The sequence below is a fragment of the Pteropus vampyrus genome, unplaced genomic scaffold (genome assembly GCF_000151845.1).
Source record: "Pteropus vampyrus isolate Shadow unplaced genomic scaffold, Pvam_2.0 Scaffold174, whole genome shotgun sequence".
Classification (NCBI taxonomy): Eukaryota; Metazoa; Chordata; class Mammalia; order Chiroptera; family Pteropodidae; genus Pteropus; species Pteropus vampyrus.
The window spans coordinates 568,867-593,952 of NW_011888955.1; the positions used below are offsets into that span (position 1 = coordinate 568,867).

General features: G+C 46.0%; 1 protein-coding gene, 1 long non-coding RNA gene and 1 other non-coding gene across 3 annotated transcripts in view; 2 read left to right on the forward strand and 1 right to left on the reverse strand.

The window, feature by feature from the left end:
• The first annotated feature begins 2,306 nt into the window (after nucleotides 1–2,306).
• On the forward strand, nucleotides 2,307–3,423 carry LOC111746082. Its single transcript, XR_002782916.1, has 2 exons — nucleotides 2,307–2,729; nucleotides 3,215–3,423. It is a non-coding gene; the product is annotated as an uncharacterized LOC111746082 (long non-coding RNA).
• Nucleotides 2,777–2,907, forward strand: LOC111746094. The gene has a single exon (XR_002782924.1). It is a non-coding gene; the product is annotated as a small nucleolar RNA SNORA24 (small nucleolar RNA).
• Nucleotides 3,424–7,419: 3,996 nt separating the features above from the next.
• PRSS12 (protease, serine 12) overlaps nucleotides 7,420–25,086 on the reverse strand; it is a 33,492-nt gene continuing 15,825 nt past the window's right edge. Inside the window, exons 7-11 of the mRNA XM_023536969.1 lie at nucleotides 22,629–22,834; nucleotides 19,849–19,927; nucleotides 19,045–19,167; nucleotides 9,350–9,627; nucleotides 7,420–8,540 (exon numbers count right to left, since the gene is read on the reverse strand). Coding sequence (XP_023392737.1) covers nucleotides 8,233–8,540; nucleotides 9,350–9,627; nucleotides 19,045–19,167; nucleotides 19,849–19,927; nucleotides 22,629–22,834 — 994 coding nt within the window. The 3' untranslated portion in view covers nucleotides 7,420–8,232. The remainder of the gene's footprint in view (nucleotides 8,541–9,349; nucleotides 9,628–19,044; nucleotides 19,168–19,848; nucleotides 19,928–22,628; nucleotides 22,835–25,086) is intronic.

Sequence of the window (25,086 nt, forward strand, 5' to 3'; positions counted from 1 at the left end):
TGTGTCAAATGCAGAAATATCATCCAGCCACCATTTAACCTATTCTAACATTAGCTTGACCTTGCATCCTCCGCTTAAAACCCTTAAGCCAGCCTTTATTTACAATCAATTTTTAATTCTTCTATCTATTCCATTAACTCTCCTGAGTAGTCAAAGTCTCAGACATTTGGCTTGACAGTGGCTAAATTCATTAGGTTTGAGCTCAAATCTGCAAAAATTGCCATCTTAGCCACAAATTTCACACTAACAGTAGATAGAAAGCATCATTAAAGCACCGCTTGTCTTAAAACAAAAACATAATAGACTGCAAAGTTATGAGTGCTTTTGTAATTGCTTTATTTTTAAAATAGTTTCAGGCTTACAGAAAAGTTGAAAAGCAAACTCAGTACAGACTGGCGGTTGTGTGTTATGGGGCTGGGGTGGGGGTGGTGGAGAGAAGTAGATGAAAGGGGTCAGTAGGCACAAACTTCCAGGTATAAAAGAAATGTCACGGGGATGTCATGTGTAGCATGGTGACTGCAGTTAATACTGTGTTGCATATTTAAAAGTTGCTAAGAGAGTAAATCTTAAAGGTCCTCTTACAAGAAAAAAAAATTGTAACTATGTATGGGGACTGAGGTTAACCATTTCTCTTGATCATCTCACAATATGTAAAATATTGAATCATTATGTTGGGCACCTGAAACTACTATGTCATATGTCAATTACCTCAGTTTTAAAGAAAACGATGGGAAATAGACGGGAAGACATTCAAGACAGAGTGAAGAGCATACACCAAATCTGACGGGTGCTGTCTCTCATTCCTCGGTGTTTTCGCGCCTTAACACAATGAAACCTTCATTTAAAAATCTTCAGTCAGTCCGTATAGTTTAGCGTAAGCTGACGGTGTTGCGGGCCGGATTTGTCCCCACACTCCCTAAATTCACTCGTTGCGGTCCTAACCCCCAGCACCTTAGAACAGGGCTGTATTTGGAGACAAGGTCTTTCAAGAATTAATGTTAAATGAGGTCATGGGACTAGACCCCAATCCGATGACTGCTGTCACACAAGGAGATTAGGATACAGACAGATCGGAGGCAAGACGCCTGACCAGACAGGGCGAAGTCCCTGCGCGGGCCGAAGAGCGGTCTCAGAAGAAACCACCTGCGCGCACCTGCACCTCGGCCTTCGTGTCTCCGGACCCGCGAGAACACAGACGCGCGCTGCGGGGGCCGCCGGTCCGCGGCATCGCGTTAGGCCTCGCTGGAGACGAGTGCCGCCCAACCGGGCAACGCCGCGTCACGGGGCGGTTCCGTCCCCTGCCGCGTGAGCCCAGCGACAGACTTCCTTCGCCCAAATTAAAGCTCGCGTCCCCCGCGCTTGACGTTTAAGAGCTGTCACTCATCACCTCCTTCCCGCCCCCCGGAGGGACGCGCGGGCTTCCCGAAGCTTCCGTGTCTCTGCTGCAGCGCCGTCGTCGCCAGGGCGCGATGCCACGTCCCCCGGGACCCCCTTTCCGTGTCGTACCCGAGGGAACGCCAAAGGGGAAACGAAACGAAACGAACTGAGGGGACGTCAACAAGCACGTGTCTAGGACACAGCGACCCCGCTTCACGAGCGGCGGCTCCACCGTTTCTGCACCTGCGCGCCAAAGAAACTGGGGCTAGAGGCCGGCCAGGCGGCCGGCGGGGACGCGGGGACGCTCACAGGCGCGTCTGCGGGGTGCCCGCGCTCACGAGCGCCCATGCTCCTGAGAGGCGACACCCCCAAACCACACACGCCGACCGCGGCCCTCGCACGCCGGCGCTTCGGGAGCGGCGGCCCCAGCGCAAAGCGGGGGTCACGGCCCCCTCCCCGGCAGACACAGAGCCGGCCGCTTCCACAGACGCTAGCCCACCCGAGGGCTGGGGGGCGGGGAACGCGCGAACCTGGCGTTGCGGTGACAATGGTGACCTTCTAAGGTAACTACTCTGAAATCGAAAAGCAACAATCTCTTCACTGTCCTCAGCCAGCCGGCGCTCGCGAGCGTCAGGATTGCCTGGTCTCGCGAGAGCATTTTGGCTTTTATTCTCGCCTCGCACCACCCCGCCACCCCCGGTGTGCGCATGCGTCCGAGTCGGAGGCCAGGTGCGCTGTGCGGTCCTGGAAGACAGGTGGGGAACGCGGGGCCGCAGCCGGCGCACGGGAGGGGTGGGGCCAGGGGGCGGGGCCTGGGTGGGGTCAGGGGCGGGGCCGGGTCAGGGCGGGGGTGGGGCGGGCGGAAGGCGGGGTCGCGCTGGCCCCGCCCCTCGCGGCGCGTCCCCGGAACTGCGTCACCGGCTGTATAAGAACGCGTGCGCGGACGTGTTCGGCCTTTCACGTCCGGGAAGTGTGGGTCTGTGTTCGTTGTCGCGTCGTCGCGTCTTCTGTCCTGAGTGGTCTTTGGGACAGCTTTTGGGCTTAGATAAAATGCCGGAGATTCAAGAGTCTTGTAGTGGGAGGTCTAGGTCAGCTTCGGAAGCCCGCGGGGTGGGGAGCCTGAGCCGCCTCGGGCGTTCCTCACGTCGCGCGGCGGCCACGTGCAGCCCGGGACGCTGAGTCCCAGGCCCCGCGCTGGTGGGCTCTGGGCCCGCGGGCAAAGGTTCAGAGCATCGGCCGAGTCCGGCAAGCTCAGCAGTTCCGCTGTCGGTGCCATGTGGCCATCGGGAACCCCCTCCGCCACTATGAAATCGTAACACCGCAGGCAGACACCCGCCAGTTTGATCCACGTGGTGAGTAGCAGCTGTGCTTGTTGATAGTTCTGTCTGGCATTGTGAACCTCCATGTATCTTTGGGACCTGTCAACTGTGGCAGTCTCCCTTCCTAGCCATGGAAGAGCATATTCTTGTTTATTGGCAAAGCTGTCACCATTTAATTGGTATCAGATTCTGACTTGCACAAGTAACATTCTTTACTTTTAAAAACCTAGAGGGTGCTGGGTTATTGGGCAAAGGACTGTTTTTCAAATGTTTCCAGGAAGCTGAACTAAATGTTCTGATGGATGATGAAAAACATAACAAGGTATGTTCCTTTGTATTCATATTTCAGTTAATTTTAGGGCTAAGGAATTGGAAGGCCAAAGCGGGCCCCATTTGCTAGCATTTTGTAATTCGAAAGAGTAAATAGCCAACTCAATAGGAAGTAACTGAAACAGCCGCTAAGATCTCAGCTCAGTTAACACAGATCAGAGTTTTACAAAGCTGTTCTTCTCTTGCAGGGATCAAGAGGTCCAAAGTGATGTGGGTGAAGTATTTAGCATCCTGCACTGCACTGAACAAACATGTTCAGCGTCAACAGCTTTGGGATTGAGTGGCAAGTGATCTGGAAACTCGCACTATTTTCAATCTTGTATGTTATTCTTTTTTGAGTATGATATTTAAGAGAGTGCTTCCTTGTTAAATAAAATGCTTGATTCATCTGGATAATAAATGATCTCTGATGGGTTAATGCGGGAAGGTAGTTATGGAGGCCATATGGATGAGTGCTATAAAGTATGAGCATTTGGGGAAAACGGATTCATAAAAACCAAGTAACCCCTAAGGGAGAAAATAGTCATTTCATATACCACTAGACAAGATTAAAGCAACTAATTATACAAGGTGAAAAGCTATGCTCTTTATTTACACAAATGCACACTGAACATGAGTATTTTATAAAAGTCACACTTAGGTATAATAAAGGCATATTTTGTGAGCCACATATTCTACTTGAAGGTTGAACAAACTATGCCACCTGTTAACTCTTAAGTTTGCCAATCTCTGGCCTAATTCAAATTTAAATGTGCTACTTGCAGCAGCACTGTAGTTTAATTATAAAGGGTGTGAGAAAGATTCAGCAAAGATAAATTTTCTCTACTGACATTCTTCCTGAGCTCTTGTGTGGGTGTGCCCCGTCTGTAGCTCTTATCGCTAGATGTAAATGCTTGAAAATTTTATCAAAATCATGAGCTTTTAGAAAAGTTTTAATGCTATTCTACCTGACAGCATTGCAGTTCTGCAAATTAGTAAAGTACGATGCAAAGCACCATCAGGTTAGCACCAGTGTTTCACAAAGCTGAGGGCAGTTCGATGCACAAGGGAAAGGAGATGAAGTCCTTAAGAGTGTCGCTTAACCATCCTCGATCTCAAATTCATGCTCACCTCTTCGTCCGTATTTACGCATCTGCCCCTCAAATGTATGAGAAGTATTTTAGCTTCCTGGGAAGGACTCGGGAATGGTTGATGTCGGCGATCATCCTCTTGTGTGAACAGGACTGCTAAGTATCCTGAGGGGCATACCGTTTATGTTTGGGCAAAGATTTTGCACTGCCACCAAGAATGTCCTCTGAGGGCATATGGTTGGCAGCTGTTCCTTATTCCTTTGGGCAGGAGAACCATGGGTGAAATGTCAGGATTGGGACTCCTGTCTTAGGAGTCTGAATTAAGATTTTACCAGCTGTCTCACAACCTCTAGGCCTGTTCCCCATTCAAAGAGGGGATACTATTAGCAATGAAGCACATGGCCATGTAATGCAGTGCCTAAGCAGGCAGATTGTAACCGGAAGATGAACTGAAATCAGTTGAAACATATATTTTAGGTCTTCTCAGTCTGTAGGCTGCGAAAACTTTTTTTTTTTTGATGGGACTATCAGGCTAGTCTTAGGAAATCTACAGGTTTGTTAGTTACCATAAAGTTGCAACAGATGGCAGTCAAATCCCGGTCCAGAAAATAGCACAATGCCATGGAACAAACTTTTAACTAGTTATAAATTTGGAGGGTTAAAAGCGACCAGGGTAGGTAAGTCAAATAGGGTGGATAGATTAGTTGTTCAATAACTTGAAAGCATTCTGTATTGTGTTAGGAATACTTTTGAATTTTGCTAGTGACATACAAGGTAGCTAGAATGTTTCCCCATGATTGCCATAGCGTTTGGTACAGGCTTCATTCAGGATGTGTTGTGAATGGCCCTGCTCCAGTCTAAGTTTTTAGAATTCCTTTACCTCTTGGCCCTTGATTTCCTCCCCTGACAAAGGCTATAGAGATTCAATGCATGAAGATCTCTTGTCAGCCTTTGGAAAAAGAATCTAGGCTTAAAATTATGTAAATAGAAAATGCCTCATAATGAGTGTAATGATGGGTATTTTTATGTCAAATGTGGGCACAATATAATTCATATACCACTGATTAATTATAAGGAGTTCACAATCCAAATAAATGTATAAAACAGCCTTCTTGCACAATCAATATATACAATAATCTCAGTGCTGAGAAATAGGCAGAACAGAAGAAATAAATATGGTTCAAATGAGAATAAAATCTCCAGTAAAACGAATTTGGGGAGGTGACGATGCTAATTAAAGAATATCTACTACACTGAGGTATCTGTAACTTCACAAATTCTCAAGCAGCGGAGGGGTACACAGACTTCATCACGACACAGCAAATCACACGGACCCCAGCGCCATCAGCTGGCATTTCAGCTGAGTACTGATGTGGAGGTTGAAAATTTTCCAACAGATTCTTTAAACACTTTTCTCCTGAGGTTTCCATGAATTACAATTTGGTGACATTTTTTATCCAAGGTACAAAGGCTGAAACTTTGGTGTAAACGCCAGGCGAGTCCTTGACTGCACAGCCGTAACCCCAGGAGGTCACCCCATATACAACCCAGGTCCCTCCGGGCCGCTCACACATGAGGGGTCCTCCGCTGTCCCCCTGGCAGCTGTCCACACGTCTGTGTTCATGGAGACTCCCAGCACAGAGCATCCTTCCTGTGAACCGACCCTTGTAGCGTTTTTCACAAAACCTCTTGGGGAGTAAGGGGATGGCTGCTTGTTGGAGAGTTCTGGAATACGCTAATAGGAAGTAACTAAAACAGCCGCTAAGATCTCAGCTCAGTTAACACAGATCAGAGTTTTACAAAGCTGTTCTTCTCTTGCAGGGATCAAGAGGTCCAAAGTGACGTGGGTGAAGTATTTAGCATCCTGCACTGCACTGAACAAACATGTTCAGCGTCAACAGCTTTGGGATTGAGTGGCAAATGATCTGGAAACTCGCACTATTTTCAATCTTGTATGTTATTCTTTTTTGAGTATGATATTTAAGAGAGTGCTTCCTTGTTAAATAAAATGCTTGATTCATCTGGATAATAAATGATCTCTGATGGGTTAATGCGGGAAGGTAGTTATGGAGGCCATATGGATGAGTGCTATAAAGTATGAGCATTTGGGGAAAACGGATTCATAAAAACCAAGTAACCCCTAAGGGAGAAAATAGTCATTTTATATACCACTAGACAAGATTAAAGCAACTAATTATACAAGGTGAAAAGCTATGCTCTTTATTTACACAAATGCACACTGAACATGAGTATTTTATAAAAGTCACACTTAGGTATAATAAAGGCATATTTTGTGAGCCACATATTCTACTTGAAGGTTGAACAAACTATGCCACCTGTTAACTCTTAAGTTTGCCAATCTCTGGCCTAATTCAAATTTAAATGTGCTACTTGCAGCAGCACTGTAGTTTAATTATAAAGGGTGTGAGAAAGATTCAGCAAAGATAAATTTTCTCTACTGACATTCTTCCTGAGCTCTTGTGTGGGTGTGCCCCGTCTGTAGCTCTTATCGCTAGATGTAAATGCTTGAAAATTTTATCAAAATCATGAGCTTTTAGAAAAGTTTTAATGCTTTTCTACCTGACAGCATTGCAGTTCTGCAAATTAGTAAAGTACGATGCAAAGCACCATCAGGTTAGCACCAGTGTTTCACAAAGCTGAGGGCAGTTCGATGCACAAGGGAAAGGAGATGAAGTCCTTAAGAGTGTCGCTTAACCATCCTGGATCTCAAATTCATGCTCACCTCTTCGTCCGTATTTACGCATCTGCCCCTCAAATGTATGAGAAGTGTTTTAGCTTCCTGGGAAGGACTCGGGAATGGTTGATGTCGGCGATCGTCCTCTTGTGTGAACAGGACTGCTAAGTATCCTGAGGGGCATACCGTTTATGTTTGGGCAAAGATTTTGCACTGCCACCAAGAATGTCCTCTGAGGGCATATGGTTGGCAGCTGTTCCTTATTCCTTTGGGCAGGAGAACCATGGGTGAAATGTCAGGATTGGGACTCCTGTCTTAGGAGTCTGAATTAAGATTTTACCAGCTGTCTCACAACCTCTAGGCCTGTTCCCCATTCAAAGAGGGGATACTATTAGCAATGAAGCACATGGCCATGTAATGCAGTGCCTAAGCAGGCAGATTGTAACCGGAAGATGAACTGAAATCAGTTGAAACATATATTTTAGGTCTTCTCAGTCTGTAGGCTGCGAAAACTTTTTTTTTTTTGATGGGACTATCAGGCTAGTCTTAGGAAATCTACAGGTTTGTTAGTTACCATAAAGTTGCAACAGATGGCAGTCAAATCCCGGTCCAGAAAATAGCACAATGCCATGGAACAAACTTTTAACTAGTTATAAATTTGGAGGGTTAAAAGCGACCAGGGTAGGTAAGTCAAATAGGGTGGATAGATTAGTTGTTCAATAACTTGAAAGCATTCTGTATTGTGTTAGGAATACTTTTGAATTTTGCTAGTGACATACAAGGTAGCTAGAATGTTTCCCCATGATTGCCATAGCGTTTGGTACAGGCTTCATTCAGGATGTGTTGTGAATGGCCCTGCTCCAGTCTAAGTTTTTAGAATTCCTTTACCTCTTGGCCCTTGATTTCCTCCCCTGACAAAGGCTATAGAGATTCAATGCATGAAGATCTCTTGTCAGCCTTTGGAAAAAGAATCTAGGCTTAAAATTATGTAAATAGAAAATGCCTCATAATGAGTGTAATGATGGGTATTTTTATGTCAAATGTGGGCACAATATAATTCATATACCACTGATTAATTATAAGGAGTTCACAATCCAAATAAATGTATAAAACAGCCTTCTTGCACAATCAATATATACAATAATCTCAGTGCTGAGAAATAGGCAGAACAGAAGAAATAAATATGGTTCAAATGAGAATAAAATCTCCAGTAAAACGAATTTGGGGAGGTGACGATGCTAATTAAAGAATATCTACTACACTGAGGTATCTGTAACTTCACAAATTCTCAAGCAGCAGAGGGGTACACAGACTTCATCACGACACAGCAAATCACACGGACCCCAGAGCCATCAGCTGGCATTTCAGCTGAGTACTGATGTGGAGGTTGAAAATTTTCCAACAGATTCTTTAAACACTTTTCTCCTGAGGTTTCCATGAATTACAATTTGGTGACATTTTTTATCCAAGGTACAAAGGCTGAAACTTTGGTGTAAACGCCAGGCGAGTCCTTGACTGCACAGCCGTAACCCCAGGAGGTCACCCCATATACAACCCAGGTCCCTCCGGGCCGCTCACACATGAGGGGTCCTCCGCTGTCCCCCTGGCAGCTGTCCACACGTCTGTGTTCATGGAGACTCCCAGCACAGAGCATCCTTCCTGTGAACCGACCCTTGTAGCGTTTTTCACAAAACCTCTTGGGGAGTAAGGGGATGGCTGCTTGTTGGAGAGTTCTGGAATACGCTCGTCCTGCTCAGACAAAATGATCTGAATTAGGTCCCAGCCAAAGGTCCTGCAGAGCAGAGCTACACTTAACGGTCTAAGGAACACTTAATGGTCTAAGAGAAACGCTAGCCCTGCTGTGACATTCGTGCTGTTTAAAAACCCGTTCCGCACTTGGAGCTGCAGTGTTTATCGCGAAGAAATTTGTGGATCACTGTCCTAACCTCACCCCCAAAGTCTGCCACGAAACGTCTTGGTTTTATTCTTTTCACATCACTCTAGTATATCGATAGTCTTAGGAAACAACATTCTGTTTATAGCATTTTGCTTTTAGTAGTGGTATTTACATTTGCAAAGTACAGTAATTCTCGATTGCTTAAAATGCCAAATCCTAGATGTTCTGCTGTGTATTCTGCGCTTTGAAATTTACCACATAAAAAATTATTAAATACTGATCATACACGTTACTGCCACATTAGGATTAGAGACAAGTTCTGTTTAGAAATAACAAGAACAGTTTTTATATTTTATTTTTACACTGAAACCACTCAGATCTGCTTTGGCCTCAGAGTATGTTTACGTAAAATTAACGCTGGCAGCGAGCTGCGTGTTTTTTCCCTAAACGGGAAATGGGTTCAATGAGTCACTATAAACAGAAAATGTCATTTCGTGCCTCTTTTAGTGACACAAGCATCTCACACTTAGCAGAATTTCCAAACAGCTCGGTCTGAATCCGTTAAGATTTATAACCGCTGGACACGGAGTGTGCCGGCCCCACCGTCTCCCGCAGCTCTCCCTTTACTGTCCCTGTCCCTGTCCCCCGCGGCTCTCTTTACCTGTGTCTCCCCAGCCGGTGATGTAACAGTTGGAGGCCGTCCTCTGCGGCCTCTCCCTCGGGAGCGGCAAGCAGGCCGGCCGGACGTGGCTGCCCAAGCTGGCGCAATGCTCCTGCCCTCGCAGCCTGACCAGGGCGATGTCGTAGTCGCTGCCGTCCAGGCGGTACTCCGGGTGCACGACGATCTGCTGGACCCCGAGCTCCTCCTCGAACTCCTCCGGCACCAGCGTGTGGTGATCCCCGACGCGGATGGCGTAGCTCCGCGGGCCGGTGCCGAACCTGGGGGGCAAGGGCCATCAGGCGCGCTCCCCACGGGTCCCCACGGGTGCCCACACCACGCCCACACACCGCGGGCGCTGCTCCCGGGCCACGCGCCCCTTCTGTAAGTGTGGCCTCTCCTTCCAGTCAGGCCCACGGCCACCCTCCACCCCCTGGACCTCAGCCCTTTGACCTGCCCAGTGCTGTCCCTCAACCCCACTCTGCTCGTGGCTTCCCTCCCTCTTGCAAAATCTCTCAAAGCTGCTTTGCTCTCATCCGCCCAAACGCCGACTCTGGTTTCATCAGGTCACCCGCCACCTGCTCGGTGCGAGCATCCGACAGCTAAAAGGGAAAAACTACACGTAACAGCTCTCGCCTTCATTCCCCCGACCCCACCCAACTTGAAAGTCTCCGGCTGGACACCACACCTGCACTCGAACGTGTATTTAGAGAAGCTGGGTCTTCTAGTGACTGCCTATTTAACCGTCACCTCCCCCTCACTCCCGTACACGCCTGGAAGTTACAAGTCGCTCACACATTCCCACAGCCCGACGTAGGGCTCTGACAACTGCAGTACGAGTAGCTTTCTTAACTATGGCAGCTCAGAAACTAAACGACGCAACAAAGGTGTTTAGCTTATACAGCCACCTACTATTGGTCTATAATGGAATAATTCCCTGCGATGCTTTGAGTTCTCGATTTCCAGCCTTAACTCATCATGTATGTTTACCATTCAGAGAGCTTTTTACATATTGTCCCTAGAGAATACCCTTTTACGGGTTCCACTTCAAAACTGAAGTAAAGTTTAGGATTATTTCACATCCTAAAACTGTAGAAAGTAAGAGTCATGGACGACAATCAGAAATTTAAATAATTCTCATTTCCGCTTTCTGTATACTGATGTTATAAAAATTGAATATGCCTAATTAATGTACTCAGGTTTTAAAGTGAAGCCCCAAGTGATTGATTGCTTTTCTAACATGAATAATTGTGACTGCTTCCTGGGAAGTGCTGCTGAACTGAACTGTTTCATACTATGTTTGGAATAGAATTTTCAAAATTATCTCGAGCTTCACTGTGCAATGCAGCAGCCACTATGGCTCCTGGAGCCCTGGAAACGTGGTGAGTCTGGACCGAGGTGCGCTAAAAGTATAAACTAGGCTCAGGGCTCTGAGTACTTGCTATGAAAAATTACTGAGCATATCGTCTCTATGTCATAAGAAAAGTATCTCGATGTTTACGTATTTCGTAATGATAATATTTTGGATCTATTGAGTTGTAGTATGCGATGAAAATGAATTTCACCTTTTTGATTTTTTTATCTTTTATTGTGGCTCCTAGAAAATTTAAAGTTATGTATACGACTTGCATTTGTGGCTCATTACATTTCTACTAGATAGCAGTGCTCTAGAGAAATAGGTTGTCGTAAACTAGACATTCCATTTTATGATATATCTTTAATGCAGTCACTAATGTTGCTTATAACTTTTAAGCTTGAGTTATGAGACATTCTCTTCACATGTCAACTTTTTATATCCTTTAAGATCATTACATTACTGATCAACCTAAAAAATAAAGGTCTCATTGCAACAATATTTTTCATTCTTTGAAAAAGAGCTGTGACACTTAACTATAACCTTTGCATCTAAACTGCTGTATAAATATATCTACACTATCTAAAAATTGAGTCTTCGCCCGATAAACAAAGACACAGGACATTACGACAACAAGGAGATTTATTTTTACAATATCCCAGTGTTAATGTCTTGGGCAATCTTGCCTTCATGTGTCACTTCATGCCTGGCCCACGGCAACAGTCTGCTAAATGACCTCGTTGCTTCAAGTTCTAACTTAAGGATCCATGTTCAAGTTTCACTTTAACAATCCATCCCTCACACTGCAGCCAGGCTGATGTTTCTGATAATATAACCACTCTTGTGAACACCCTTAAAGGGGTCCCTACTGTCTATGTAACAAAATTCGGGTTCCTCAAATGACATACATGCCCAGCCCCAAACAGCCTTTGTCCCCTCTCTGGTACCAGCGTGGTCTCTCCGCCCCTGTCATATTAGTGTTTCTCAAACCTGTCTCTATTCAAACTATTTACAACATCATTACCCTTTCCCTCATCCTCATGCAAAAACTGATTTTATCTTTCAAGTCTCGAGTCGAGAATGTCCTAGATGCTCTCCTTGCCCTGCCCGAGCGCTGGCTGGCCCTCCAAACGCTCCCGGTGGCATTGTCACAGCATTTATAATGGGTTCTAGGTGTTAAGATGTCAGATCTCCCGGGAAAGGCTCCACGAGCGTAAGGACCACGTCATGCTCACTTTTGTATCCTTAGCACCAAAGTGCCTGACATACAGCAAGCTCTTGAGAAATGTGAGTTAGATGACTCCCTTTGAAAGACATCCACACCCATATGCATATGCTCCCCTCCCCAACTTAGTGAACTCAAAGAGACATCTCATCAACTCCCATATTATAACAAGACCATCGCTAAAGTTTCTATGTCTCAACATATATATCTCTCTCCCCACAGACATCTAATGTTCTTGTTTTTGCTAGCTATTGATCAGAATCACCCGTACCGCTTTAAAAATACAAACGTCAAAGCCACACACACTCTGAGAATATTAAATTAACAGGGCTGATTCACGGGCAGGTTTGAGAACCAACGAAGCAAAGACAAAGCCCGGGTGTGAGCCCTGCCCTGGGTGCCTGGACCCTCGCCGGGGCAAGCGGGCAGCCTATCAGATTACTAACAGATACCGAAACGCGGCAGCACACACGGTCCAGACATGTGTCGTGTTCTCGGACCGAGAAGATTTTGGCAGGTTGTTTTCGAGTTTACCCCCAAATTAGTTTACTAACCAACCAGGAGTTGATATTAAACCGAGAACAAAAGTAAAATATTTAGCTGACGAGGAGGAAAAAAGCTCCATTCTTGTCAAAATTTAATTCTGTATTCCTACACTAATGTCCTGAATTAAGGAACTGGACCGGCTAAACCTCAGCAGTGATCCCTACTTCCCCGTCACTCCAAGTATTCTTACACTGGGCCTACGCTTGCAATTTGAAGAGCACCCCACACGGCACTGGCTTAGTCTGCTAAGCAAATATTCGTCTTCCAGTGTCGCTCCTAGTGGCTGGGATTACACACGTCGGGGACAACACTGGCTGAGGTCCCAGTATGACTGGACTTTGAAAGCAATTACTATGGTTCGAGGCTTCTCAAGAAAACATATCAAGGAATCCCCTTTTGCAACATATTTGAGCTTTTATTATCTTGATAGACTTTATTACATTCAAAAACGTTTCTAAAACAGACATTTCAGGTTTAGTCTGACACACCATTTAGCTGTTTGCTTGGCTGAAATGCCTTCAACTCCCTCTCAAATAAATAAAACTTGGATGAGATTCCCAGACAATTGTGAGCAAGATAACAACAGCGGTTTAGTAAAATCCAATATCCTAATTCCTCTGAGATTTGAGTTAAACGACAATAAAGAATCACTAGGGTTAAAAATAGCAGAGTTAAGTTCAGGGTCATATTCTTTGTGTGTTCTCTACACATTCACCTCTTTGCTGAGCAGTATTTCACATCGGCTTGTGCGCATCTGCTACAACTAGAGTCTGTTATCCTCTGTCCCGATGAAACTCCAAAACCGGCCGGCTGAAGCTGCTTGGACAGATGGTTCCCGCTGCTTAGAGAGAAGCGGCCTTCTCTGTTGACCCCTGCACTGTCCCTTGTACTGTATGTTTGGGAAGTGGTTTTCCACGATCGATGGTAATACGTAATTAGCAAAGACCGTGTTCTAAGAACTCTTCCACACACTAGGTCGTGGAACACAGGTTAAGCCTGACATAATGTGTTCTTTAAAAGTCGAGTCCCATTACCTCTGTGAGTCATCTCTCCAATGACAAAGATCTAGACATTTCTGACTTTCAGGGCAACGATCTCTGACAATTTCTAGCTGCTACGGTCTTTCTAGGCAGAAAGTCAGAGTTAAAATCAGGGAAAGCTATACTCTTGATCTAATCGAGTTTGCAGTAGAATTACAGAAATAAGACAGTCTTTGTTTAGGTATGTCCTTTCCTCTGAAAAGGTGTTTGTTGTCAGAATAAGCCATTAAAGGAAATTAATTTCATATTCAGGATTTTTTCCCCATAATTATATTGCCTGTTGCACTGCCATAGAGAGAGGGGCACTTCAAGGTACTTGTAATTGTGATTTACAGAAGAAAACAGCAGTGATTTACAGAAGAAAACAAGCAATTTATATTGTGTAAGATTCACAGGAAAACTATTAAAAAAACTTAATTTATCCAAATTTCCACTTCAAACTGCAACGGGATATTGCATTCCGAAATCTCTATTGCATTAACACTAGAAACAACGTGAAAAGCTTCACCGGCTGCCTCAGTTCCTGTGTTGTCTGCACACGAGAGGGTTTGGGGCACTCACAGCCCGTGGAAGCTCAGAACAAAGGAGAGCTGCATCACTAGACCTCCGCCGGCCTTCCAGCAAGTTCCCTGTCACGTAAGGAGTCTACCCCATACGGAGGAGTGTAACAGGATGTGTGTCTGAGTTATGCCTTCTGGGCCGGCAGTCCTAGATTATTCTGATTGGAGGATTATATAAAAGAGCAGCTACCCTAACGTAAAAAGCTGTCGTCCACGGCATCGAATAACACGACGACATGATCTACGCCTGACTGTTCAGAACAAGCAGCTCCAGAGCACTGGCCTGTGCCGTCACCACTGTGAGCAGGAGGCCGACGAACAAGGAACCCTCATGTCCACGGAAGCCCTGCGCACGGCAGGGGACACACAGACAGGTACGAGGCGAGAGAGCTCCTTCCAAAATCCGAAATCTAGGCCCCAGCAGTCGGCCTGAAGTTAGACTTCCCAGAGATCTAGACAGGGGGCGAACTCAGAACCGGACACGCGGTTTCTGCACCACCGTCTCTACAGTTCCAGGGGAGAGCTGCCTAGGTGGGCAAGTTTCAGAGTTTCTGATGATGAAAGGATTGTTCTAATCCAAAGTCCCTGAACCCAGAAGAACAAAATCTGTAACTTGTTCTAATCACTGGTAACTGTTCTTGTGCCTTTTAATAAACTCACTGCAGTAAAGATGTGACTCGTAGCCTCTTTAGGCATTAAAAACAGGAAGCCAATGAAATCCGGTAAAGGTTACGGACCAAGTCAGATGGATATATGACAGATGTGCAAAGCCATTTTCTCCCTACTCACATCCAGAGTCTCACATTATATCCAAGCATATGAAAATGCAGCGTATCATAAACCAGCCCTCTGCTTTTTAATCAACTGCCTTTACCTTCTGCTGTGCATATCATGGGAAGAAATTCCGAATGACATAAGGAAGCAGTTGTCTGTTGATCGAGGTTTAAAATACCAGCGTCCTCTAAGAAATCAACATCCTTAAACACACCCGCCACCTGGCAGCTGGGACCCGGCTTTCGTCACGCGGCGGCCATCCAGGAGCATCCGCCATGTGCCACGTCATATGCTAGACACTCGGTTTACAAACACAGAGGAGGTGATTACTAACTTTGGGCTCTAATCTAGAGGGAAGAGGCCAAGGGAGGGACAGTGGCATGTAAACGAACAAAAACAAACACGTGCCTAAAAATCAAAAGACCTTCCAGGAAACCCAAAAGTCAGATCAAAGTTTCCAGCCTCCGGTGGAATTCTGGGACGATTTCCTTCCTTTAATACTTTCAGCTTGGAACCGCTGAGTCCATCACTTTTAGCGGAGACTTGAGACAGGGAGTCTTGAACGAGAGGAGGACAAGCTACACGGAAGCCGCCGAAGTCCGAGCTGCAGGACGGGCTTCCCCACGTTCTCCGCAGTGTTCCGCCTTATTCTCCACCAGGCAGTGGAGGAAAATCGTCCGGATTCCGTTTTTGCTAATAATCTTTGGTTCCTTTTCTTTCTTTCTTTTTTTTTTTTTTTTTGAGCCTCAGCATCATAAAAGCCAGTGCTTATCTTGACTTTTACAGTTTATAAGATACACATACTTGGCTGATTTTCCGTCTCTCACAGCGGAATGTCCCTGCCTTCATTTCGCAGGTGAGAACGCTGAGGCTCCCAGGGCGAAACGACTTCCACGAAGCTGGACAATTCACCGCTGGAGGAGCTGACCTGCCAGCCCGGTCTCGGCGGCCAGAGCCACGTCTCTGTCACACGGCACCAAGCTGCACTGCGTTCTGTCCTAGCGCGTCCCTCTGTCCTGTCCTCACACCTTCTGTCTCTGTTACGACCGGCCGATAACCTGTCCCCTCCCGTTCCTTCCCCAGAGGGTCTTAACCACTTGGTAGCATGTGCCAATTTGAGTCACGCCAGATAAAGGCTTATTAGCACACGTGCCGAGGTTTTCCAAATGACGCGAAGCTCCTTCACAGATGCTGTGATTAACCCCTTTGTGCAGCCGCTCAGATCTACCCCGCACATCTCCAAATGACGCATCTCCTAAAAGTCCTCTTTAATCATATTTCAAGGCTCAAAAACCTTGAAGGGTTTCCCACCGCCTAGCGACCCCGGCATTCCAGGCCCTTCCCGCTTTCCTCTGAGTCCGCACGCTCCAGGCCCACTCCGCTGACCGTCCCCGACCACGCCATCGACATCACCCCAGGCGCACGCGAGCCCCTCTGCCTGAGCAGACTCCATGCGACAACCACTCCCTGCCACACGCGCCTCCGAACGGTCCTAGGGTCAAAGAGATAAACCACAAAACTCTTCCTTATGTAAGAACAAAAACGCTTCCCTGTCGACATCTGTCGGCTTTGAAGCAAGGCCTGCCGGCCGAACCTGACCCTGCGCCAGCTCCCCCTCCTGCTCGGCTTCCTCGGTGCACTGCGTTACCTCTTTGCGGTGTGGCGCCCAGACGCGAGCACGGGGCTCTGTGACAGTGACGCCGCTCGAGCACTGTTTCCTGCAACCAGAGGCGGCATTTCGCTCCCCTCATTCCACATGGCTTGTTGGCGTCGGCCTGTCGAGACCTTTCGCCATCCCGGAGCCTACCTTCCCTCGTGCTGGCGCCCCTCCCGGCCTCCTGGCGCCCAAGACAGAATGGGCTCAGCATCGGAGTCCTTTCCAGGGGAGGGATTCGCATGTCGACAAAGCAAGGATAAGTGACCTGTCAACCCCATGCTCCTCCTCCTTCCTCCAACGCCCAGACCACAGTCTGCTCTGCACACTGAGCAGGTGTGTCTTCACCTTCAGTTACACATAGTAGGGATGCACATTCGCGGGTCTCAGCTCCAGCGACTCAGCAGGTCTGGAGTAAAGGCAGGAATCTGGGGTTCTAACCAGCTGAAATGCATCTAATGCTGGGGCAAAAAGAACACCCTTTAAAAGGGTGCCCGAACTCTTCTTCAACCAGCAATATGAACGCCTCCCCCTTCCGGGATCCTGTAGCCACGCTGAAAACTCCTGTGAAAGCAAAGGCCCGGTCTGCCGCCTTCTCCAGGGCAGCTCCTCTGCACGGCCCGTGCCTGGGAGGATTGGGGGCTCGATAATTTTTTGCTACGTTAACGAATAAATATAATTTGTACTGTCTGTGCCACTCGAATGTATTAAACCCACTGGCACCTCGGTGGGCTCTCAAAGCTACGTAATACAGATCTGTGTGTTCTGCAGCACCTTGAACACAGACGATTACTCCACACATACTGAAATGGATAAAAGGAAGTGAACAGAGGTCTGAGAAATAAAGATATGTGAGAACTGGGCATATGACATATGACAGTGGGTAAAGAATGAAAAGTTTAACAAAAAGTGCTGGGAAACTAAATATAAAATAAAGAAAAGTATAAAATCTGGTGACTTCATACCCTATATCTTACACAAAAACACTGTAAATGGACCAAAAATCTAAACATGAAAAAAACTGTCCATTTTTTAGTAAAAAAGAAATACGAGAATATCTTCATTATATGGAGCTAGGGAAAGATTTTAGAAATAAGATACAAAAAAAATAATAATAATAAAATTTTAAAGGAAAAGACTGATCCATTTAAATATATTAAAATCAAACTATCTTCATAAGAAAAACACTTTAAACAAGTGAAAGGACATGCCTCAGATTGAGAAAAGGTATTTGTAACAGATAACGAAAAAGACTTTGTTCACAGAACATTTCCAAACATTTAAAAAAACAATTACAAATAAAGAATCCAATAGAAAAATAAGCAAAGGATATAAGCAAAGAATTTGTGAAAGAAGACACTAAACGGGCAGATGAAATTAAAAATACAAAACTTGGAGATTGGCAAAAATTAACATTTTGATAGTATCAAAGAGGAACCTCCGCATTGCTGTATCATAAACTGACACCGTCACTTTAGAGAGTAAGTTAGCAGTGCCCAGGAAAACGGAATGGCGCCCGTCCTGCAGGACCCAGCATGAAGCACGCACCCAAATGGCACATGCGATGGGTGTCTGCCGCAGCACTGGCTTTTAATCGTGACGCGATGGAGACCCCACTGTCCCTCCGCAAGGGATACAGAACGCGTGGTTTAGTAACAGTAAAAATTACAATTAACAGGGTGATCAGAGTAAACAAACCTGCGTGGATGGATGACAGGTACACGATGACGCCAAATGACATCACAAACGAAAAAACATAAAACACATTTCTGTTTGGAAGAGCTTTTTAACCCTATGGTACATATTTTATTTAAAACTTTTTGTTGTGATGATCATTTTCAAATACACGAAGTTAGGAAAGTATAGCGAAACTCCTTGTACTCACCACCCGGCTTTAGTAATTACCCCATATTGGCCCGGCATCCGCAGGCGTTTTCACGCTGCGGAAATGGCCATTACCCAGCACCCCTGAGAGACCACGGGACAAAGGGAGCGGTGAGCTGGGTTGCAGAGCAGACGCCACCAGCCCGAGTGCTGTGACTGCGCGCCAGGCCTCCGCCCGGCCTCCCCTTGGAACTGGGAGGACTTCAGGTTGGACGGATAGAATGTTTGGGACACGAGGCACTAACTGGGATGCAACCCGACTTTCCAGGGGGTACAGATGGGAATCACGACATACCATGAAAATGCCAGGGATAGAAACACTGAGACACCTGTCTTCCTGAATCCCTGCTCTAGATGACCAGACGGAGGCCTCCACTAGCTCTGTGGGGACACGATGTCACCCTCAGAGATCTCTCAGGGAGCACTGACATTGCTCCCCCAAACACCCATCTCCTCTTCTCCCGCATCTAGACTCTGCTGTAACACCAGGGCAGCGAGGAGCTTCTCTGCTCCTGTCCCCGCCCTCACTTCTGAGGTGCTCATGACACAGGCAAGGCAGGCCCACAGCCTGGCTCGGACACCCCAAGCCACCCCCATGCACGAAGGGACCGGATGGACTGGCAAAGAGGGGGCCTGTGCTGTCTGGAAAGGTGACACATACCTCTTGAAGCAGTGTGCCGCTGTCAGGGCCCAGCAGCTGCTGAGGAGTGTGGCCCCACAGAGGAGCCTGCCGTCTCCATGGGACGACTTCAGCCGGAGCGACACCTGCCAAGGCCAACCCCCCCTGCGAAGAAAGTAGGCCGCTCGTCAACGTCCACGTGAGGCAGACAAACAAAGAAAGCATCCACGAAAACTATGACTTAGTGGCTCACGGGCGGGAGGAAGGAGCCTCAAAGCGATCAAGGACAGAGGTCCCCTCCTGCTTTGAGAATGATGCCCCCACAGCCCCGAGCAAACAGGACTCCCTCTCCGCATTCTAGAAACAAGCTGAGTCTCCTCACACCTCACGACGTGAAGTGTGTCTCCCCTCCTCACCCCACCTCCCCTCAGCGGCCCGAAGAGCATCTAATACACGAAGCGCCTGTGTTCCGCTGGGAAATCCAACAAACGAAGTCATGACGTTAAAATGAGTCAACTCCAAAACGAATATATTCTAAGTTAAACGAATTTCGTAGTTCTGTATTTTTTTTTTCAGACACCTCGCGAAAAAAGAGTGTGTCTCCCACACAAAACCGCGGGCACACCTATATCACAAAAAGCGGGACACAGACACAAAAAAACGGGCTCCATAAAAACCACACACCACAGAACACAGAAAAATGATCAGCGGGATGTGTGCTTAATTTGGAAAATAAAACGAATAAAACAAGTACCTTATATAATAGTAGAAAACCCCCAATCTGCCACTTCGTGTGCATATAAATGATTCCGGAACACGGAAAGTCTGTCCTGAAGCGCCTCTTACCTTAAGGAGTTTTTGCCGCCGATGATGCGCTTCTGCCTCCAGTGCAGTGACCTCATCCCGCAGACGGCCGCCAGGGACTCTGAGCAGAAACGGGCTGTGCGTTACACGCTCGCACAGTCACGGGGTGAAGACGCAGGCACGCACGCCCTGCTGCTTCCGCCCCCACTTTAAATGCCTTTCTCTTCGGATTGTAGGGTACTCTTTCTCATGATCAGAATAAAACGCTGTCTTCTCATTTCAGTAAGGCAACAGTAGTCGGCAAGCACGAGGGATGGGGTGGGGCTCCCACACCCTCTCCGAAGGCTTCACGAGCTGCTGAAGGGCCTGACCCCGTCCGCATGTCACCCTCCAGCTGCCACCCCCTCACCCCCACCCCGGCGACCACGGGGGTCGTCTGGGGCTCAGGAACATCAGACAAAAAACGGAACTCCAAGGCCACAGTGTCCTAACCTGCTTTTTCACACACGACACTCTCTCGAGCCACTTGGGGGGCCCCTTTCTCCACTGAGAAATAACCATACTTCCTGTCGGGCTCCTCTCTGCCTGGTACTGTGGGAGACTTGGTGGGGACCGGGCTGTCATATTTTGGGCACAATTTCCACTCTTCCCTTCTTACACAGATAGATAAACAGTGTACCTACACCCTTCACGCACGGGTAGCTAACGGAAGAAACAGAACACCCCGTGTGTAAATCTGCACGGGGAACTCGGGGGAGCCGAGCGCATTCTCAGGATGGGATTCTGATCCAAGCTCACGTTCACTCGGATCTTCACACATGGAAATGGTTCACTGAGCCCATTTAAGGGGCAAACTGTGCCCAAGGTACATACACAGTCCAACGTCCCAAGACAGCAAACTTCTGCCAGGGGCATGAAAAAAGAACTAACTTAAAAATAAATGACAAGGTGGTGTACAGAAGAAAGGTGCATACAAGGTAGACTAGATTTTTAAATAATTTCAGAAAGCAGGAGAATTTACACATGGGGTATTCTGTTTCTTTGGTTAGATAGCCGTGCGTGAAGGGTGGGTGTACACTGCTTATCTATCTGTGTAAGAAGCGATAAACTGTGCCAAAAACATGACAGCCCGGGCCCCACCGAGTCTCCCACAGCGCGGCAGAGGGGAGCCCGACAGGGACTCAGCACAGTCGCTTCTCAGTGGAGAGGCCCCATGAGGTGCACCGAGACAGCTAATGCGCCCCACGACCTCAGAGGCATGCTGTCCAACTTATCCTCAGCCCTCGGACGGGAGCCCTCGAGATGACACTGCAAATTGTAAGACATTAAAAACAACACAGGTTCCCCATAATGCTCCGAGTCAGATAGTGTGCACGATGCCAGGATGGGGAATGACGTCATTCTGAGCAAGCCAAGCTGACCTCACTCGGGGGCAAAGCACCAGAATGCAGGAAAGGAAAAATAAGTTCAAGCCATGAACTCGCTGTTACAAAAAATTAAGAAGCAAACGAAGTTCATTTATAAAAGGATCCCATCAGAGGACCAAAGGCTTAAGTTTGAGTCACTGCGTGAGTCAGGAGGTCTCGAGCCCAACACATAATCAAGAGGTTAATGAGCCAGACCCCATACTCTAGCTGGTCTGAGATGAACGCTTGTCACCTGAGGTATGGTAGCACTGCAACCATGGAAAGGTATCAAAATAAGCATTGCTACACCTCCAGGAAGGCACAAAACAAATGCATAAATAACGAAGAAGTGCATCTATGGCACATCACGTTTTAAAATAGGATTACATAGAAATGTAAGAAAACGTTTTACGATTATTGAATTTTTGTGTTTTTCTACGACTTAAGGAGTAATCCAAATAGCTATATTACTTAGTTATATTTAAAACTGTAACTATGGTTGAAATTATTAAAGGGAATTTAATTGTTATAATCAATACTTAGGAAAAAATGCCTTGCCAAGTCATATTACGTGTATAAATATACATTTATGCATGTGTATGTGTGTATACATTCATATATATACATGTGTACACACACACACACACACACACACACACACACACACACACACACATCAAAGCACAAAGGTACGTTGTACCTTGTCCATATTCAAAAGCCCCACAGGTGGTAAAGAATCGTATTAACGACACCCAGTTTGTTGACTGTATTGTCCTTAGCAGTTATGAAAAGACGTTAATAAAGGAGAACGCTCAAATACAGATGCACCAGATTTTCTGAAAATGTATCAAAACTGTGAACTTTCAATCGACATAAAGCAATTGTTCTTTTCATAAAATGTAAAGTTTTCTCCAAAATATCTAGTTCTTCCACTTATTCATTTAAAGCATTCTTTGTTTTATAAAAAGTAAACAGCTTTCAAGAACTCTTCTATTTCTTTAACTATGAAACATCTATTACTGTATTATACTCAAAGATTTCTCATTTTCCTCACATTTTTAAATTTCAGACTAAAATCTACAGAAGATAATTTTCCTTTCGTAATTAATTTTAAGAATGATCTCTGTTCAAAATGCTCGTAGGAGCAGAGGCGCCCTTGCGTCATTACACCCGAGAAGGCTCGCTCAGAAACGGCTGAGAGCGTGACCAGGGCCGGCTGCGGAGGTGACGGCCTCGGAGGCCGCCCGCCCCGGCGCTCTGCCCCCTGCAGAGTCTGCGCAGGGAGGGCCACCGCCGCCCAGCGCAGCACGCGCAGCTCAGCCCGCGGGTATCCCGGGGCACCGCAGTCCAGGGTCTGCTCGGGGCGAGGCGTGGGGCCTGCAGCCTCTGCCTGCGCAGGGCCCAGAGGTGACTCACCTGCACTACTGTTGCCTGATGCTTTCTTGCCAAAATAATCACAAATGACGCCTGCGTCTTCGCTGTGGCGGCAGTTGTGTCTTCCCAGTTCCTGCTTGACACAGTCGGCCAGGGACCGCTCAGTCCCTGTGCACCTCACGTTATCCACGTGGATGGGCCCCTTCCCCTCCCCGAAATAGGCCATGGGGCGGGCTCTGGCAGGTCCCCTGCAAGCACAGGGCACGGGAGGTCAGCCCAGTCAGTCACACAGCTGAATGAACCACAAGACACGTTTTTTAAGGTTCTGGATCTATTTGAATATATATATTCTATATATGCAGTTGAATAAGGCAAGTCTTTGGAAAGCAAGTACTGCATTTGAAACATGTATAATTAAAATATAACTATTTAAAGAAAAGGTTTTTGTTTTGAATATCACAGCTGTCTGGAATTTATTTCTGTTTAGTGTCAGTAAAGGATCTAGCTGTATTTTAGTTCCTGAAGTAATTATCCCAATAACTTTTCCTGCTGTTCTGCAAGGCTTTTCTATTTATTTGTGTATCATGCTCATGTGGACTCAATTTTTCAACAGCGATGGAGGCGCCTTTAATCCAAGAACCCGTCCGTCTAATTAAGAAGTGGGAGCTTTGGTCAACTTTTACCTCCAATGTTTAATAATTATTTATCAAATTTTGTTATTTCTGTTGTTGTTTTAAATCAGTTGTGTGCTAGAAACTGTAAAATCCAGAGAGGAACTTGTCAGAAGAACTTAACTTCTCTCTCCCTTGTCCTCTCCCTGTGGGTGTGCATGTGCATTTTTTTAAGCATAATAATATGAAGATTCTGTGGGGAAAGAGAATTTAAATTACAATTTCAAGGAGACAAAGGAACTATGTAAAGTCTGTGAAGGTCGAAGAAGAGCTTGTTCGTGTATTTTTTAATGACTGACGGAGAATGTCAAATCACTATGGTATTTATATTCCATTGCATATAATTAAGAGTGATGTCACTTTTCTATTTTTCAATGTCATACACGAATATTCCAGAAATCAAATGTAAGATAAAAGTTGGATAGACTTCGTTTCAGGTCTCCACGAAAACAGAAGGGGTCCGCCATTTTTTAAAAATTATCTTAAGGGACACTACTCTAACGAATATGCGGTTCCAGAACAACTTCGTACTGAAACACACTAACGGACGGGCCGGAGTTCAAGGAGGATGGAATTCCCAGCGTGGCCGTGTTGTCTAACTCCAGGAGGTTAACTCATGGCAACGCGCCCCCTCTCAGCCCTCTAAAAACAACGCGCCCGTGCGCTACACCTGTGAGACGCTCCGCGACGCGGCATCGACAAAGGCCTTGCACCTTCCGTGGACTCTGAGCACGTCCAGATTAGCTACCCCACACTTCCTGCCTCGTGTTACCTCGTTCCTGTTTCTCCCATTATGAAAACGCTTTCTCACGCTATTTTGATTCTCTGTGCTTCCCATTATGATATAGCTGGCTGGGGGACAGATCTCTGGAATTCTTACTAATAAGGCTCAAGCCTTTTGACAGCTTTAAAGCTTTCTGGATTGACTTCTTCAAACAAATGCTCGATTAAAGATTTTTAACAATTCAAAGTCGACATGGGAAAAAAGACCCTCTACTTCTGGTCACATACGTGTTTGTAATTATATACATATATATATGTGTACTTCTATGAAATCCTATTATTTCTCCTTAGTGGAAAATTATTTAAAAGTTCAAGTATATTTAGATTGATCAACTATCTAAATGACCCTCATATAAATATTTGATAGAAAAGCATGCATTATATGCACTAGAAGATTATCCATTTTGTTAATGTAACATTGAATTACTGTTTTACTTATTAAAAGACTTTATTTAAAAAACAAAGTAAAATCTTCCTTCAATGCTTTTTTGATAATTTTTACAGAAATATTATTAAAAATTGCTACGAACATTGTTCACTTGATCTAGATTTATTTCTCATCTAAATTCGCAGTTTGAGTTGAATGTAAAATGAACTAAATTGTGATAAGTAAAAAGCAATGGAACGCACAGGAAGAAAGCAAAGTGAAAATGCACTGATGGACACACTTAGACTCTTTTCCCCTCCTCAAGTGTGGCTCAGACACACAACTCAAGGATCAACTTTGACCTCTCCCTTTCATATGTCCAAAGGTAATACTAAGCATCCTGGATCATGTCTACGAAAAAACTAAATGCATGATCAAGAAAATAGTCTCAGACAGCAATATACTTCCATGGCTGATTTTAAATAAGAAAATTTACTGAGAAGGTGATGTAAGAATAATAATATACATATTTTTTTCAAACGGAAAAAGGAGCGTTAGAAATGTAGTGAGCAAAGAAAACTTAAATCATTGACTAAATTCACACAGGCGCCTAATGCAGACTCTTCCTGCCTTCCTCTGTTACCCGTGCTTTGAAAGCTGAAAATCTGTATCACATGCC